The sequence below is a fragment of the Papaver somniferum genome, unplaced genomic scaffold (assembly GCF_003573695.1).
Source record: "Papaver somniferum cultivar HN1 unplaced genomic scaffold, ASM357369v1 unplaced-scaffold_75, whole genome shotgun sequence".
In the NCBI taxonomy this organism is placed as follows: Eukaryota; Viridiplantae; Streptophyta; class Magnoliopsida; order Ranunculales; family Papaveraceae; genus Papaver; species Papaver somniferum.
Genome location: NW_020650415.1, coordinates 1,413,672 through 1,432,782, shown reverse-complemented (window position 1 = coordinate 1,432,782; position 19,111 = coordinate 1,413,672). Strand labels below are relative to the sequence as shown.

At 36.3% G+C, this 19,111-nt stretch overlaps 2 protein-coding genes across 3 annotated transcripts; both read left to right on the top strand.

Moving 5' to 3' along the window:
• The first annotated feature begins 1,117 nt into the window (after positions 1-1,117).
• On the top strand, positions 1,118-5,518 carry LOC113344183 (F-box protein CPR1-like). Of its 2 annotated transcripts, XR_003357695.1 has the most exons (3): positions 1,118-2,548; positions 4,231-4,313; positions 5,189-5,389. XR_003357695.1 is itself a non-coding variant. In XM_026588198.1 (2 exons), the coding sequence occupies exon 1, from the start codon at positions 1,349-1,351 to the stop codon at positions 2,513-2,515; it is 1,167 nt and encodes a 388-aa protein (XP_026443983.1). In that variant the 5' UTR covers positions 1,118-1,348; the 3' UTR covers positions 2,516-2,548; positions 5,189-5,518. The 2 variants fall into 2 exon arrangements, 1 of the variants encoding a protein (XP_026443983.1); XM_026588198.1 differs by lacking the exon at positions 4,231-4,313 and having other exon boundaries at positions 5,189-5,518.
• Positions 5,519-5,956: 438 nt separating this feature from the next.
• On the top strand, positions 5,957-6,898 carry LOC113344166. The gene has a single exon (XM_026588184.1). It carries the CDS (start codon positions 6,100-6,102, stop codon positions 6,613-6,615), a length of 516 nt encoding a protein of 171 aa, XP_026443969.1. The 5' UTR covers positions 5,957-6,099; the 3' UTR covers positions 6,616-6,898.
• Positions 6,899-19,111: the final 12,213 nt, after the last annotated feature.

Sequence of the window (19,111 nt, the reverse complement as noted above, 5' to 3'; positions counted from 1 at the left end):
AGTATGAACAATGACCATTTCTTTGAAAGAGTGTAGCAAAGGTTTGTGGCATTTCTTAATGAATATATAAGAAACAAAAAGAGCCTAGAACTAAGATTTGAATTCATCGGTAAGGATGTCAAACGTTATACAAATTTTTTATCGATGGTTCAGCGCGATAACACTGGATTGTCCAACGAAGAACTGGTGAGTATTTTAATACATTTTTTCTCATTGATCAACTATATAATAGTTTAATTATAAATATACTACCAAACTTGTTTTTTGTCTGTTTTTGAGAAAACCATGGTTCAAGCTAAGTTTGTTGAAGAAAACGAAAAAGAGTTTAAGCATTTTGAATGCTTGACGATATTGTTGTCATTATGAAATCAAGTGTAAGTGTAACAAGTATCGCGTAATATAAAATGAAAGTCAAATTTTGCGGTCTAAATACTTTTATTAGTTAATATTACCGTCACTTCTTTTCAAAATATAAACTTGACAATAATAAGAACCAAAAAATTATATCAATAAAAATCTAGTACAACCTTTGGTCTCCTGATTTTTTTCATTTGATGTAACTTCCGTTCAACGCGCTCGTGAATTGTTTCTCCTCTATTGTTAACTTTCAAACCTGGAGTTTTTCTTTGCTTGTTAACGGGTCATTTTCCTTGTTTAACTTATAAAACCTACACTACTCTTCCTTTTTTTTAAATTACCACACCTAACCCTCAAGTTTTGCTTCACAAAAAAGAGGGATTCCTTATAAGATATTTCAAGAGAAAGATTAGTGGAAAAAATTCAAGAAAAGACTGAATATTTATAGGTGGAAAACTAGCCGTTAGGAAATCCGACCGCTGCCGGATCAGTTGAGGCGACTGACTCAAGATGCTCTGGCCGGCATATTTTGACTCAAAAAGCCCTCTCCCCACGGCCCAAATCTCAGTTTGTCCATCCACCTGGACAGGTATATCCGCTAATTATATGTGTACCATTGGAGTTGCTCTTAATACATTGAGTACCAATCTCTAAAACAGCCCAACAAAATAGCCCAAAAACAAAAGACAGAAAAAACAACCAAGTAAGTAGCCCAAAATAATTTTTATTTCCTCTCTTCGTAACTTCAAAAGCCGCCGTCTCTCTTTCCCCTCTTTCCTCCAAGGAAATGAAATGAACTGTTAGAGGGAAACCCTAATTTTCGAAAATTAGGAAATGGAAGATTAATCAATTGGTTTACTTGGAACAGAAATTCATCACTTCTTCTCTCGTCAGCTTCAACATAAATTCATTTTCTTTTCTGTTTTCTCTCTATAATCAATTTGAGAGGCCAAATTTGAAGAAGAAGAAGATTGAAGAATCAGCAGCAGCAATGTCGAGCATTCCGGAAGAGTTATACCATGAAATCCTTTTAAGATTACCAGTGAAATCATTACTTATATGCAAATCTGTCTGCAGGAATTGGTATGCTCTAATTTCTACCTCTGATTTTGTTAAAACCCATACTGCTATTCAGGACGAAAAACCCATTCTCATGCTAGAGCTAGAAGGTCCTGTCTGGAATTGCGAAAGTAGTATAGTTTACTCCATAGGTTATGATTCATTAGCATCAACTTCAATTGTTGAGAATGATGCGATTGATGGGATTGAAATGGATTACCCATTCAAATCTTTAGCTTATCGCATTGTTCGATTGTTGGGTTCATCCAATGGTCTGGTCTGTATGTGGTTGTTTGATAAAGTTGGTGATAGGTGTTGTATTTGTCTTTGGAACCCAGCCACAAGAGAATATAAAGAAATACCACCATTTTCAGCAATTGGATCATATTGCGATGTTCAGTTACATGCTTTTGGTTATGATCACAAAACTGATGATTACAAGTTGTTAATAGGTGTAGAAGCTGCTGAAAGCAAGGATACTACTAACATCCATGTCTATACGTTAGCATCAAATTCGTGGAAAACCGGGATTCCTTATCGGTTTCCTTATGATCAGAGAGCTGGTGTGAGTTTTAATGGAGACCTTCATTGGGTACCACTAGGTGATCAAGAAAACTATGTAATACTCTCGTTGGATATCAGTGACGAGAATTTTAAAGAAATGCAAATACCAAAAGAACTTTCGCGTAACGCAGCAAACCAGTATCTGTTTCTGGGAGTGTTGGAAGGGTGCCTCTGCTTACTTGTCAGCTTAGATGTTGATGGTCAGTTTGAAGTACGGAAGATGCTGAATTATGGTGTTCGAGAAACTTGGACTAAGTGTTATGTCATTGCCCATGACAGTCTTATCAGTAAACAGTTTTGTTTTAGGATTGTGTGGTCTTTTGAGAACGGGGAGATCATATTCTTAAATGGCGATGGGCTAGTTTTGTATGATCTAAAAAATGGAAGTGCTACTGAACTAAATATCCCTACTTGTGTAAAACGTGTCGATGGGCTAGTTTTCTTGGAATTCGTTGACACCAAGAATCATTTTGAAAGCTTAGTTTCTCTGATCTCCGGTAGTTATATCAGGTGGGAGAAGATGAAGAATCAATAGCAACATGAAGAAGCCGCCTAAGAAGAAAACCAGGTGATTTTGTTATTTAGTTCTTGATATTAATATTTATCCATGCTGTTTTTTTTTGGTGAATTACTAAAATGGACTGAAGTTTGCAAGTATAAAATTATGAACCTTCATTCCTGTTCTCGTACTCTGTCTTAGAAATTCAATATATACCACATGCTATCGACATGAAATTTTTGTGTTGTATCCAATCTAGAGGAATAGATCTTCCTATATATCCTATTTAACAATTCATGTTGATTCTTAGAATTTAAATCTATCTGATCTTTTGAAATTCTCTAAAAGTGTTAAAATTCAGACACATGTTTACTAATACAATATTGTTTTCTCCATTTTTGCTGCCATTTTATATCATCCTCCATTAGTTTTACTAAGCTGCAATGAGAACCCACAATTTTTTGAGAAACATCTAGTTTCTGCCCCTCTGTCATCTTCATTACCTTAAATGGTTTGTTGTCAATGCGGATCTGGAAACTTTAAAAGCACCTGTCTTTTTTTGTCTTTTATCTTTCTGTTTATTCTCTTTTGAATTTTAACCTTTCTATGACATATCGTTTAGTGAATTAGGTCCTCAAACGAGCAAACATTCCCAGTGTTGGATATTCTGTACTAAGTAGTACAATCTGTATGAAGTCTCAAACTCTTTATGTTTGTGGTTTAGGCCGAGATTTGGTTATTGTTTTGATAGGAATTTGTTTTTTCTCAATCGTTATTTTTCATAATAAAATTTTCCTATGAAGAATGCTCTATAGAATGATAACCTCAACGATTAGATGTGAGATCTATTCTCTAGTCTTTCTTCTCATCCTTTGACGGTTCACACCTTAATGGTGTAGTAATTTGCAGTGGTTAGCAGAGAAATATGAAGTCCGTAAATTTACTTAGGCAAGGAAATAAATCAGGAAATAGTAGGCAACTTTCTTTTCAAAATTCCTGTGATGTTAAACGAGTCCAAAATGTAAGCATGTGTGTAACACAGTGTTCTTATGTTAAGAAATGCTATCTGTATCCGTCAAATATAAAGAGTATATGCCATAATTTTGTCCATCTCCATGATTAAAAGTATTTTCTAGATTAGCTTTCTGTTGGTCACTTTTCTAGTACAATGGATTCTTATCTTCCTTCCCAGAGGAGAGATTGATGGTTCGGACTTCAGAAGATACTAGCTAGGATACTATTTCTCCTTTCTAGGAAGTAGAATATGCAACAACGAAGTAAATTTGCAAGTAGAAAATATAGACATCCCACTAGACCGACCCATAATGGGCACGCATGTTGACAATATTAACTTTGCTTTCTGTTTTTTACCAACACAACAACTTATTCTTGTTACCAACTATCCATAAACTTTTACAACATAGTATATATATTCACCGCACTTCTCTCCAAAACCAAGACAAAAAACACCACAAACTTACCTTGCACAAATTCATTCTTCTGTCAGTCTCCTGCTTCTTTTTGGACAAGCCGGTTAAAAAATCTATGAGTTTATATATTCTTATTTTTTATTTTCTCTTCCTGTTTGTATATTGGTCTTTAGACATGGATAATCTAATAATATTGGACCTTAAATGTTGTGAAAGTAGGAAATTGCTGTATATAAATGTGGGATTTGATTGGAACATAGTTTGTTAATCCTATTTCTGCAATACTTGAGAGCAATTAGACTGATATTTGAAGCTTTGTAGAAGCCCATGATGATTCTCGAAGCAATATCAAAGTCAAGATTTGTTGTTTATACAAAGGGAAACAAGTAAGCTTTACCCTTAAGGTACTTTTGTTGTTCCTTTCCTAACTATTCTTAGGAGGACACGTTCTAGAAAAATGATGTATATAAGGAAGTCCTCCTCCTTAATTTTTTTGTGTAAATGAATATGTTTGATTGAAAATTATTGTATGAAAATTTTGATTTGTTTTGCAATGGAAATGGCATGGGCATTGCGCATGCGTCTTGACTAGAACGTGGGAGGCTGTTTCTCAGGAGTTGCAGTCTACTTCCTATCTGTGTTTTAAGCTCCGATATCAATTACTGATAACGACTAATATTAATCTAGGAAAAGATCTCACTGGTAGTGTCATACATATTTCCTTACGGTTACATGATTAGTTTGATAGAAGAAACTTCACGTAACTAAGAGGAACACAGAGAAAACGTAAAATTTTGTGTATTACAGCACAGTTAAATGTTAATTTATGCCATGCTCGTAATATGCTGTCGAAATGGACACACTCCATTCTTGTAGTTTTTTGAATTGTCAGGTTCTTGTTGTAGTCTGGTTTTCTTGTGGTTGTATGATGGTTATAAGTAAATATTCCGGTCTTGGAACTATGCCACTAGAGTACCAACAAATCACCAGCTGAATATGATAAAGATGTTTTCTGCACATATGTTCAAGGTTATCACTTAGCATTGAGACTCATTTTTCTGACCCTCTCAGATAGCAGAGTGTTTCTATAGTTGTCTCATAGTTATTTTAAAATTTTCACCATGATTACCTTTTTACTCTCGCTTGTTTAAAGTTCATTTTGGGTTTTAAAGCTGTAGTTTCTTGTTATATTTCAGTTTTGTGTTGTTAAAATATGAATCCTTATGCTGTCTGTGCTAATTGTCTCATCGTAAACGTACTTGTTACTGGGAAATTGCAGTTTGCAATCACTTTATATGGTATTAAGGGATCTGAGATGGACCAGTCAGAAGAATGGACAAAACCTGGCAGCTTAACCAGTGCTTACATCCGCTTCTTCAGCATCTTCTTGTTTGAAAAAATTTCAGTTCTAACTTTCAGGTGTCTTTGGTTTTCTGTTAATCCCTCTCTCCGCTTGTCGGAAGTTGATTTCATTTTATTTTCATTTATGGTGCTTTGATTTGCTCTAATATGTCAATGAGTTTTCATATTAGGCAAGGAAATATGTCAGGAAATAGTGGGCAACCTTCTCAACTTAAATGAAAAGTATATGCCATAACTTCCTGTTCATCTCCAGCATGAAAAGGATTTTCAAGATGAGCTTCCCTCTTTATTCACTTTCCAGTATGATGGATTCCTAACTTGATTGTGGGTTCGGGTACGGACCCGTAATAGCAGATACTAGGCTGCATTCTTCATGCCTAAGGAAGTAGAATATGATGCAATAACGATGTGAAAACTAAAGGTGGTGAAAAAAGAACAATTTGGAAATAGAAAACGCATACATCCCACTAAACCGACCCATAATGGCACGCCTGTTGACAATATTAACTTTGCTTTCTGTTTTTTACCAAGTTTTTCTTGCACTTCACCCTCCCATTATTCATGCCTGCCTTTTTCTTTGACAATTGCCATCCCAAAACAAAAAAGTTTCATAACTTTTGCTGGGGGGGGTCTGTTTCTTTTAAACTCTAACCCCCCACCCCACCCAATGCAATACAACAACCCTTTCCATTAATTTTTGATAACATAGTGGTATATATAATCACGGCAATTCTCTTCTTTAATAACACCATAAACTCTACTTGCACACAAATTCATTCTTTCTGTCTGTCTCCTGCTTCTTCTCTCTTTTTTTTTTAAAGGCCTGAAATGATCATGAAGCACTTACTAAAAAAAATGATGGGTAATTGTCTTCTAATTCAATTAAGGCGACCCAAGAGAATTAGTTCATTCGATACTCCGGTGGAAAAAATTGTACGGATATTGAATATGAACGGAAAGGTCGCAGTCGAGTACCAATCGTCAGTTCTAGTTAAAGATGTTTTGGTGAATTTCAATGGTTTTGGAGTTGGAATTCTGGAAGGGTCTTCTCGTATTCTCCCTCCGGACTATGAGTTGAAAACTGGAAATGTTTACCATCTTCTTCCTAATCCTCAACCGTTAATCAAGACGGGTAGTCAGTTATGTGGGGAGGTCAAGCAGATTAAAGTGATTATAACAAAACAACAGCTTCAAGAATTGTTATCGAAAAGGGGTTCAATTGAAGACATGATCGCCAAAGTTTCTAAAGGATTATTTGATCAAGAGCATAATGATGTTGATCATGTCAGTACGCCAAGAAGTTGGAGGCCTGAACTTGAAACTATACCAGAAGGACGTGAATAGATAATGAAGATTAGAGTAGAAAAATGGTAATCTGTAGTTCTTAAGAGAGTTTAAAAATAGAACCCAATCAAAAAAAAAAAATACTAGGTGATCATTAGGGTTCTTCATTTAAAACAATTAAGTAAAGAGAAAAAACTTAAAATCATGTATATTGTAATAAATTCTTTTACTTAAAGAACGCAAATTCACAATCACAGAAGAAACTAGGAATATTGGAAGGTTTATAATTGTATGTATGTAATTGTTACTGAAACTTTAATGAACACTTCCGGCCGGTTGCTAACCAGTCTCTTCGACTCAAAATCTGCCCAGCACACAAAAATTGTTTTATTTCTTTTTTTTATAAGCCAAAAGTTGTTTTATTTTTTTTAAAAGCCAAAGCTAAATCGGAGGTCTGGACCATCAAGAGTTGTTTATTGACCCCTAAATAGTCCCATGAAATGATGAAAACTAGATTCAGAGCACATCCAATATAGGAGCAGTACCATGAAAATTATATTCAGTGCAAATCCTATCCTTATGGGGGTAGGTATTGCTTCCAAGTAAATTAGTTAGGCCTTAACTGACCCACTAAGGGAGTAGTTTGCCCGCTAGTTTAATCATTAGAACTTTGAGTTATATCCTTCACGAAAGTTGAGATTACACGGCAGACGTTGTGTCGTATAGATTTGAGCTGCAAACTATCTGCCTTATACTGTAGTTAATACGTAACATGAATTGATCAGTTGCTGTTCTAGGTTTTAGAAGTTGGAGGTGCTGGCGCTTAACAAAAATATTTGAGCTATGAAAATCCAAATTAGCATATCAAATAAAAGAAGTAAAAGAAGAAAAGAAAAAGTGGCATTTTGTATTTTTGGGGTGGCTGGAGCCGGTGAAAGACAAGATTCCGCCTCTGACTTGAATAAGTACTTTCAACATCCAGTACTACTTTTATGTTAAGAGGCTAGAAAACCAGCATCCCGTTAGCCTCTTAGACTAAAATTTGACATGTAACTCAAAATCTACCGGTGATACAAAAGCTATTTATTGGTCCCATGAAAACGAGGCGAGCTTGTGCTTGTTCTCTGTTTGTTCTTCTGCTTTGTCTTGTTTTTGGTTGCTCTTCTTTTTCTTTTTGGGTGGATTCACTGTCCTTTTTTTTGGTCGGAGGTAGATTGCATCTTTTGGCGATGGTTTTGTGTACTTTTTTATAAACTTATTTATTTATTTACCGACCAAAAAATGGCCGACGAAAAGTACATCCTGAACCAACTAATTTCTAACCTTCCAGGGAATATTAAAGCATCTCCAATGGTAAGTTAGTGTGAATTCTAGGTGTCAAGGTTACTTTATGAATGTGAGATAAAAAAAAATTCTGATTTAAGGATGTCAAAAGTAATCCATCTCCGACCATAAACCAAATTTATTAGTTGTGTAGGAATAGAATATCACACATGTGTTATATGCGAGCAAAGGACAATCAGGTGTGTGCGAAGGTCGTCGCTCAGCAGAGATGTGGTGACGTATTGAATGATGTCATCCTAATCACAAGTAAATTGTCAAAGTCTGTGCGAAGCTTGTAGAGTCTGCAAATATAACTAATGTACATGTGCGATAATAACGCACAGGGATTCCGAAAATAAAGGATGTCTTAGCTGTCATCCACTATGTAATACCCTATATAAAGAGTAGATGGTTCATGTAAAGAGAGAGTTCTTTTTAGAATCCTTGGTCAAGAAATCAGGAGAGAGAAAAATTGTAGAGAGAGTAAACTTAGAGTTTCCATTATCTTGTAATTGTTCTTATGATTGTGATTAATAAAGAGATGATTTACATTGAGATCGGTTAATCATTGTTAGATTCTCATATTTGTGTGGTTATAGGATTTCCTGCAACTACATCTAGCGCTAGAAACAGCTCGGAGTGATAAATCTTGTTGGTGAATTTGTTTAGAGATTCAATCTCAGAAAGAAGGATTAATGGTGAGAATTGGATCCGTTATCGAACAAACGGCGGCGAGAAGGAGTGCAAGAATTGATGAGAGAAGAAGAGGTGAAATTCCAGATCAACCAGAGATGGAAAAAAGAAATATTCAAAGAAACGAAGATACAATTGGACATCAACGTATACAAGAACAGAACAATCCTATCGATTATGATAGAGTAAGCGTGCATACTTCACAAACTGATTCTACCGAAGAAGAGGATCAAAGAACTGCAGGAACGGGAATAATAGAGGGAAACGAAGATAATATGACAATTGCAGAATTGAAGCAAAGATTGATTACCGAAAGACGTAGAGAAGATGAAATACGTGCGAATTTAATACGACAAAATGATAATTTGAGAGAATAAAACCTTAGATTGCAAGATCAGAGATCCAGAAGTGCAAAAAACACAAGATCAAGATCAAGAACCAGTAGAAGTTTATCAAGACAAAGTCAATCTAATCAAGGACATGCTAGAAGGGAAAGAAATTTAGGCGAAAACTTGCAATTAGATGACAATCTACAAAATCAGCGTGAAGCGAGACGAACGGAGCAACAATTGGAATATGATCGATATGAACAGCCACGAGAACATCATCGTAGACGAGAAGATCAAAGGATTGAAAGATATCAAAATGCTGGGGAACACCATCGCAGACGTCATGAAAGAGATAATAATGAGGAGCATGATCCAGAACACGGGAGAATTATATTGCATGGTAAAGAAATGTTAAGAGATCAATATGCACGCGAAGACGAATAGGAAAGAAATAATGAACTCCGTGAACGTGAAAGAATGAAAGAGAAAGGCGTAGACGAAGAAGAGAGGAAACTGAAGAAAAAGAGATACAGGAAGCCATGCGACAGAATAATAATGAGAATAGATTGAGACAAGCGATACTAAAAAGACCTATGAAATATGATTTAGATCAGTTTATGAGTGAGGAAATTCTTAAAGAAATGGCGGAATTACGAGAAATGATGGTTGTGCGTAAAAATGGTGGAAGAAGACAGTTAGAAGAAGCAGTAGAGGAAGCTGGGAAAACACCTTTCGCAAGACACATACAAATTGCAATAATACCATCCAAGTTTACTTTACCTATATTCACTCATATTTTTGATGGAACCACGTGCGCAATACAACATATAAAGGCTTATAGACGATCTTTATTGCAGTGGTAGGGGAATGATACAGTATTGTGTAAATATTTCCCAACAAGTTTAACTGGAGAAGCATTACAATGGTTCGAGGGGTTTCCAGTGGGAACTATAAGATCTTTTCATCACCTACAGAACATATTTTTGGGTCAATATATCAGCAATAACATGTCAAGACCAGGAATTGAAACAGCGTTTGGGCTTCGCAGAATGATTAATGAGAGTCTGCGACATTTGACAACACGTTGGAGAACCATGTGTAGTGAAATGGGAAGACGAGTAGATGAAAAAAATATTATATTATCTTTTATCAATGCTCTCTTCCCTACAGACTTATTGTATACACAAATCTTTAGGATAAAAGATACCATAACTATGTCAGAACTGCGCGAATTTCAAGCAGAATATATAGCTTTAGAAGAGAAGCAGAGAGATATGGAGTCTTACCCGGTTGCGATGAGTCATGCGAACGGGAATGAAAGTTTACTTCCAAGGATAATGAATGCAGTTGCGAGTACATCTCAAGGAAGTCAGGGAAATAAAAGAACAGAGGTAGAAGAAAAGCTAGTAGCCATGGGCAGTGCAGATCAAGAAGAGTTTGAAAGAGAATACAAAGAAAAACAACTTCAAAATAGGGGAGGAAATAACAAAATTCAAAGAATAGATAATCAACAAGAAAGTTATGGAGGTCAACAACAACAACAGCAGCCATATTATAATAAGAGACAAGGAAACCAAAAGATAGTTTGGGAACAGATAAAACTTCCGCCATTGAATACAACAATAGATAAAATCTGTGAAGATGTTATTTTAATGGAAGATATTCCTGATCCCTTCAATCTGGGAGATGAACCACCACCAGGACGAATAAGTAAAGATTTATGTGCATACCATCGCTTTCATGGTCACACAACACATAATTGTAGAAATGTGAGGAAGATTATACTGCGAATGATAGAGCAAGGAAAATTAAATCACTTCCTAGCACAGCAGCAACAGCATTTACCACCACCACCACCATCACTTGGAGGCAACGCAGAGAAAGGAAAAAACACATATGTGATTGAAGTGGATGTGAAAGCCAAGAATTTATATTGCAGTTCAATCGTTCATTCTTTCAAAAACATCGAAGACTTTCATGATAATATCTTAAGTCGGGTACATGCGAGAGATAATGATGGACGAGAAATATTCAACCTTGCGAAGATATCACCATTAAAAGATTGGCAAAGACAAGTCATATCATTCAGCGCTGAAGAGACACCAAGATGAGGAGAATCACATGAGAATCCATTGTGGTAAAGCTAGGAATTAATCCCAAATCAAAATTAGAAGACGATGATGAGGAAGAAGATGATGCAAATGTATGGGCAATTGATAGATTACTTATAGATCCAGGAAGTTCGGTCGATATCCTATTTTATCACACATATAAGACCATGGGAGGAAAAGGTAACGTACTAATTCCATCCACTTATAAGATATATGGATTCAACGGTACTGCTAATAAACCCAAAGGAGAGGTGTCAATGTGAATCCTTCTGAAGAGTCTATCTACAAAAATCACATTCTGTGTTGTTGATGTTGAATCTCCTTATAATTCTTTGATTGTAAGACCATGGTTGCACGGTATTTTGGGGGTAGCTTCGACATTCCATCAATGCATAAAATTCCCATTACCTCAAGGTATTGGAATAATAAGGGGAGATCCAAACGTAGGAAAAAGCTTCCAAGAAATTGATGTGGATAAGTGCGAAGAAAGAGAGAATAAGCGAAGAAACTGGAAGAAACATGTTAAAGACAATCAAAGGGGTGAAAGGCTAATGGTCGATGTGGTGTCTAGAGTTGGAATAGTTGGAAAGAATGATACTGAGGTAGAATCTTCTAAGAATGCTCGCATCAAGAAACATAGAAAGATTACACCTTAAAGGAAAAGGTGAAGGCGTGGAAATATGAGTCATTGTGCGGTTGTTCGCATACTATGAAAAACCCGTGCGAATTAAATCCCTATGAAGCGTCTGCGAACTCAAAAATGTTGCACAAGCAAAGAACATGATCAAGCAGTATCAAGAGAAAATAATTGTTTCCTTTATGAGTAACTATATAATAAAAATTCTATGTACTGGGAGTTATATAACTCAAAAATAACAATAGAAAGAGAAAAAAATTTTACTTCATGATGGTTTCATTCCACGAAAGAGATTCTCTTATAACTAAGAGACAGAAATAAGACCTTAATATAAGGCATCAGAGATAAAAACTCCATTAGGGAGGCTAGGCATCTTAATGTGGCGTGCAACCTAGTTCGTATACATGCAAGAGGCAAAAGTAAGACCTAAAGCACGTCATAATCGGGGAAAACCTGGTATGCATGACTCAAAGGAAAGTCATACCAACCCTAGAACTTGAGTCATGGATATTTGGGGTGAGATAAACGAAAAAGCCCATCCGGAAAGACGCCTAAATCGAAAGATTAAGGTAATAAGATCTTCTCAAGGAGTGCAGAAACTCGATCAGGGCACCGAGGTACGCGGTGGAGTCAAGAGTGCGATGGGCGTTGGAGCCTACTTTAACACTCTTTACAACTCCTGACTATGATGCACTCGGTCCGAAGATACCCCACTTAGGGTGCAGTCTCGTAACCATAAACCTTATCGGTAGAGGTAAAAGAGACTGCGAAATCAAGTGGTTGTTGTATTACCGGATGGGAGGATCCAACCTTAACCCGGTAGAGGTAAGCCTCCTTGAAGGGGCTACCAGGGGGGAAGATAAGGACGGGACCCTCCATTAGGGAGATGAATTGTGTCAAAGACGTAAATGTCATGAGTCTTTTTATTCATGGGAGAATTAAGGCGTATCACATTTAAGCACAAGAGAAAACCTGAAGAGGTAATAATACAAGAATAAGTTAAGACGATATCAATGGGTCGATACAATAAAATGTAAAGACGTCCTGCGATTTCGTCACATAAATAATAAAAGAGAGGAAAAATAAGACCTTTACTTAGGAAGGCTCAATAAGACCTATTGAGAAAAATATTATGAAGTATAATCTCATATCGTACGTTGCGAAAATAATCGCATGTGTAAAGCGCATGACTAAGGCATGCGAAACTCGTATGATCATGAGTTTATAATTTGTGACAATTAACAGAGGTAATAAGGGGAATGCAAGCACTAAATATGTTACTTTCCCCATATGATAAACTCATGTGAAGTAGATGGTCAATATATTTGAGAAGTATAACATATTCAAGAAAAGTACTAGAAGGATAAGAGGCAGAAAGAAGAATCTACAATAATAAAAAGCAATCAGTCTTCGTGTGGATTATCTTCATTGCCTTGATTATCACTAGGATTCTCATGGTTGCTTCGCTCAACATCAGAATCATGGAATTCTTCTTATTCTTCTTCATACTCTTCATATTCTGCTTCACTATTAGAAATATCAGGAACATCATTATTTGGAGGAACATCAGCAAATTCATACTTTACAAGAGGAATATTATTTTCTTCGCAGACTATCTTAACTGCCGCATCACGAGCGCGAAGAGCATCCTTGCTATTGTTTGAGACAGTAGTGATATAATTCTTCTTAAGCTTTCGATTTGGAATCACGAGCAGTGAACTTCGCACTCAATTCGTCTGATAGTCTTCTGGATTCCTCAAGTTGTTGCTTCAATTCTTCAATATCCTCAAGTTGTTTCTTCTCCTTCTCTGCGAAATATAAAAACAAGTAAGAGTTAAAAGAGGATAATTCTATTCAAAAATGACAAACATAAAGGAGTAATAAACGACCTTCGTTGTTGGACATGATATCTCTAATCAAGGCAGAATGTTCGGATTCAAGGCTCATAGTCACAGCTAAGCCTTCTCTAGCATTGCTTAAGACTCTATCAGCCCAATCAAATTCAGCGTCGCTGGTGGGTTTTAAAAAGAACCTACAAATTGACCCGCAAGTGCACAGGGTCAGTTGTAGCTAGTGATGGGAAGAAAGGGTTTGTCCACAGGGACTTGGAGGGAGCTATGGTTGTTTTCTAAGTAAAATCTACCTAAACAGGGAATTGGGGAAAACTAGGATATTGAATCCACCTAAATCCTCAGCTATATCATGTCCAGTGCAAGTCTTGCTCTTGGCCTTAGTAAACAAGGTGAAGGTTCAGGCCTGCCTTGTGTTCTGGGCTTTCATCTAGTATAAGCTATTCACTTAGTTCACTAATGCACCCCTAGCATTGATGGTCTTCTTACAGCACCATCAATCACAGATGGACTTGGTCACTAATTGACTAACTATCCTATATCTGAAGAAAATTGCTCACCTAGTTAATCCTGTTCACCCCTAGCATTGGTGGTCTTCTTACAGCACCACCAATCACAGTTACTATCATCACTGAGTAATCAATCCTCCATGGTTCTAATTCAAAGCTCATCAAGAACAAAACTAATCATTTACTTCACTGTGGCATAGAGGCTTCATCTACTTCCTAGTGATGACTAAAACATGGTAGTGATGAATTAAAACATGGTAACAGAAAGAGTAATTTGAAATTGAAATAGAAATTGAAACTGAAATTAAAATTAAAATTAAACCTACTCAGACCCAAATTGGGGGTTAACTTGGCTAACCCAAGAACACCCTTTCTCTACACATCAATTGCCTTTTAGTTTTACAAAATCCCCAAATTTCGAAACCCTAACTTGCAAACCCATTTTTTTGAATTGAAAATTTCACTCACCTAATCCCTGAATTGATGTCGACCCATGCCTATTCTCTCTTCTCTGCTTCTTCTGCTCCCTATTCTGCTCCATTTGACGCCCTAAATCGAAGTGTTGTATCAAACCCACACCTAGGTCAGTGAGATGAGTGTGGGTTAGGTATAACAGCTAGATTTAGGGAGATGGGATGTTGGGGGAAGTGTGGAGGTGATGTTTAGGGTGGTAGGGTGATGATGGTGTTCGTGTGGTGATTGAGGCAGTGGAGTTGGCGGAGTTGGTGGTGAAGGTGATGGTGGTTCTCTTGACGGGGTGGAGGAGAAGATGGGTTCGATGGGAAAGGGGAAGGGTGCGTTTGGTTTGATGGGTATAGGGTTAGGTGTTATGTGTGTCGGGATCAGCAAGGTTTGATGTATCGCAAAGCAAACCGTGGGATGATAACTTCTGAAACGGATCTAACGGAGAAATTGAGACAGATCATGAGCGACCGTTGGATGCAAAAATACAACGAACTGACGGCTCAAGATGGAGTTAGGTGTTGTAGTGTAAGGCGGAGATATCAAACTTCGATGCACACAAGGGAGCGACCGTCGGATGCTTCTGAGAACTGATCTGACGGCTGAAGACGCAAGCGGGTATGGATTTGGGTTTTAGCTTTTGGGTATAGAATATGGGTTTGGGAATGAGTTTGGCTTGGAAACCTTGAGCCCACTTCTTCTTTAAGAACAACTTTCTTCTTCAAGCCTATTTCTATCATTTTTTGGTCTTCCGCACATCACTCTTCGCGGTTTCCTTGCGTAATTCCTCCTGGCTTTTCACTACTTTTCTGCTCTTTTTGCTCCGCAACTCATCCAATCTTTATTTATTACCTAAAAATGCAAAATTAAGTAAGAAAAATATTTATTCTTGAAAACAATGAAAATACAGAATATGGGATAAAATGTAGAATTAATGCACAAAAGATGAGTTAAATGCCAAGAAAAATATAGAAATATCACTTTTAGCACTCATCAAATCCCCCAAACCTGAATTTTACTTGTCCTCAAGTAAAACAAAACTAAGGAAATCCTACCTATACCACTATCGCTGGTCTCTCGAATGCATTTAGCGTATGCACTAAGCCTTTTAAACCACTAAGTGTCCCTAGTGGACGAGTGAAGTCTCGTGAAGGTTTGTTTAGAACGTACCTACAAAGTTCTAGGTCAAATATAAGCTCAGATTCCATCAAATGTGACATGTGCAAGTCAGTTTAGCTCACAGCAAAATGGAGATGTCAATCTAGCTAGAAGGCACAATCCTAGCACTGATAACAAAAAAAGACATGTGATAAGAGTGTAAAGTGTATCTACACATGTGTAAAGAAAGATCTGAAGTTATGACTACTAATCACCAAGAGTTAGTTTCTCAGGCTAAGAACCAAGGTCGAAATCTAGCTAGCTGTCCGGACTTTACGAGAATTGTGAATGAGTTGGAGGTATTTCACAATTACTCGCGTTGTACATCAATGGCATACACCCTCCTTGCTTATTACAATGAAACAACAAAATGACTATTTACATGACTCTTATTTACATTGACTATTCTCTTTTTATTTTTGGAACAAGAGATGATGGAATTGATAAATACTTGATTTTTTTGTATTTTTCTGATATTTTTTTTTTTTTTTTTTCTGAATATACATCGTTTTTTTTTTTTTTTTTTTTTTTTTTTTTTTTGAAGGAAACACTTTTGATACAAAAGGAAACAAAAGATTACATGACACTTTGCAAGAGGTAGCCCTTTTTGATGCACCCAGTTAAATTCGATGGTTGTTTTTCTTAATGTAACCTCCACCTTCTATCCCAACCAACCAAAGAACAAGCTAGTCAAGTTTCGTTCAGTATTCTAAAGTGATTGGCAATCGTAACTTCCTATCAAACACCTTGAAGATCGAGGCCATACATGTATTGGTAGATCGTGCGCGTGCAAATTTCTTATCACTATGTGAATTGTGCTAGAATCAGGGTGCCTAAATATCTAGACTAAGACTCCTAATAAAAATACATATTTGCACAAGAGTCAACATTTCAAGGTAAATGAGCTCCATTTTTATGATTTTTCATTTTTTTTTTTTTTTTTTTTAATTTTGATTTTCAATTTTTTTTGGAATTTTTCAATTTTTTCAAAAAGAAGAAGGAGTTCGTTTTCAATTATGGCATATTATCGTGGTATCTACTCTATACCCCCAAACCTAAACTAAACATTGTCCTCAATGTTTCAAAATATGGAAAGAATTAAAATGCAACATATGGAAAGGGACATGCTGAGTAGAGTAAAAGGAGAGAGAATACCCGATTTCGGCGAAAGCAGAATTAAAACTCCGTTTATTCAAGGCAAAAATCCAACATATTTCAGCCGAGATCATATTGGATTAGCAAAATATATACAAAAGGAACAAAAGGGTTTTTTAAAATTTTATCTACTGGATTATATACAAAAAAATTCACCATACACTAACAATCTAAAGAGTTGAGGATCAACCCAAAAGACAAAGTGTAGAGGTTTCAACAGCTTCACACAAATATAACAGGAAATAAACGCAAGTGAAACTGTGAAACAAAATGAGCTACCCCCAAACCTGGATTTTTCAACGGATAAAATTTTGGAAACAAAATCTCGCAGTTTTGGGGGTTCATCATGTACAAGGTCTAGCTCAAAGTGAACTGTGCTAGGGACGGGCAAACATGCTAATTCCAATTGTGGTTCCTCAAATGTATTATACTTAGAAGCAAAATAGTCCAAGAGGACTTGGGAAGCACACAGTTCCAAACCTAGATTAGGAATTTTCAGAAAAATTGGTTTTACAATATTGGTACAAACCAAATCTAGGTTGGGTGGAAGGCCATCAGATTGTGACTCATGTAGGAGGATAGGCACATCATTACTAATCACATCAACATCTCCTAAGTCTTCTACAAGTGTCACAACATGCTCACAATCATCAAACAAATTGGCAAGATCACAATCAGAGTCATCAACATCATCAACAGATTCATTCTCATGCATTGGCAAATCAGGAGAAATATCACAATGTGACCTAGGTAGAGAATCAGACACATCAAATATATTTTCATGCATATTAGTGTCTACAGAAGATTCAACTATTCCTATGTCATGTTCATCTTCACAGAATAATTGTACGAATCCCATGTCAATATCAAAATCATATGAATTACAATGAGTATTAGAAAAAACAACATTCATGAAGGTCGAGGGCGAGAAGCCATATGTTATTGAACCAACAGGTTCCACAATATTTTCATGTTCTTCTAACACATCATCATAATCATCATAATCATCATCATGGTAGCATGCATATTGGTCCTCATTAAAAGTGGTGGTGTCGTTAGTCGATTCATGTTCCTCTAAATTAGGTTCATATTCAACATCATTTACATGAATGGGACTAGACACTTCATTAGGGACAACATACATTTCCTCATGAATTTCCTCCTTTTGTAGGTGAAGCAAAATCTGATCTAAATATGCCTGAATTCGTGATGTAGATCTATCGAAGTTTTGCTCACTGAGTCTGAAAGCTTCTGTGGTGGAGTCTAAATTCATGGGAGTACAAAATTCTTCATGTTCAAATTGTGGTGATTGGTACATGTGTGCATGGTCATTAGGGTTTATAAAAGATTGATCGCAACCCTCAAAGGATTGATTATGGTCCCAATGACTACCATTCTCACAATTTATGGGCATTTCATACCTTGGATTTTCTCTAGATTGCCTAAAATTATGCAAAATATGACAATTCTCAACAGGGTGGTCTAAACTACCACATGCGGGACATGCATAGATTTTAGGTTGCCTAAGAAAATTAGATGTGACAGATTCCTCATGTGATTGCATTTCTAAAGCTGCGATTCGAGCTTCTAATTGATCCACAAGAGATGATTGTGTGAGTGAGGCACTAGCAAAATGTTCATTTTCACGTTGTGGCGAATGATGCATGTGTGAATAGTCATTAGGGTTCATGTATTGAGGCTCGGGACTTTGAAAATGTCCATAATAATTCCTATGACTATTGACATCATGGTCTGTGGGAGGTTCATAACGTGAAGTTTGTCCATACGCAAGTTCTCTAAGGGATTCGTTGTATTCCCCAACTGTAGAAAAAGATCTAGACATGATTGGGCTCAAAGGCTAAGTAAAGAGTTTACAAAGCTCAAAATTTGGTTTTTAAGGGATTGGACTTTTTGGAAAAATTTGGTTTTGTTGGGAAAAATTTGGTTTTTAAGGGATTAGGAGGAAGAAGAAAAATTTGGTTGTTAATGTGGGAGCAAAATAAAATTTGGTTTTAAAATCTGGGAGCAAGTAAATTTTTTTTTTTTTTTTTTTTTTTTGAACTTATCCTAGCATAAATTAACACAACCCATAAAAGAAAATAAAAACAACAATAATAATTACAAACCCATAAAAGAAAGAAAAAGAAAAATTATTACAAGCCCAAATAAAAAATAAAGAAAAACAAAAATTATTACAAGCCCACAAATTAAAAATGGAAGCCCACAGGTTGGGTTCTCTTAATGGGTTTAGGCTTACTTGCTTAAGCACAGCCCAGCTGCTCAGTTAGGTTGCAAAAGCCTAGTTGGGCTTTGGATCATCCTAAGCTTT

Coding starts and splice junctions, on each gene's coding strand:
- LOC113344166 (XM_026588184.1), top strand. CDS start 6,100: ATGATCATGAAGCACTTACTAAAAAAAATGATGGGTAATTGTCTTCTA.
- LOC113344183 (XM_026588198.1), top strand. CDS start 1,349: ATGTCGAGCATTCCGGAAGAGTTATACCATGAAATCCTTTTAAGATTA.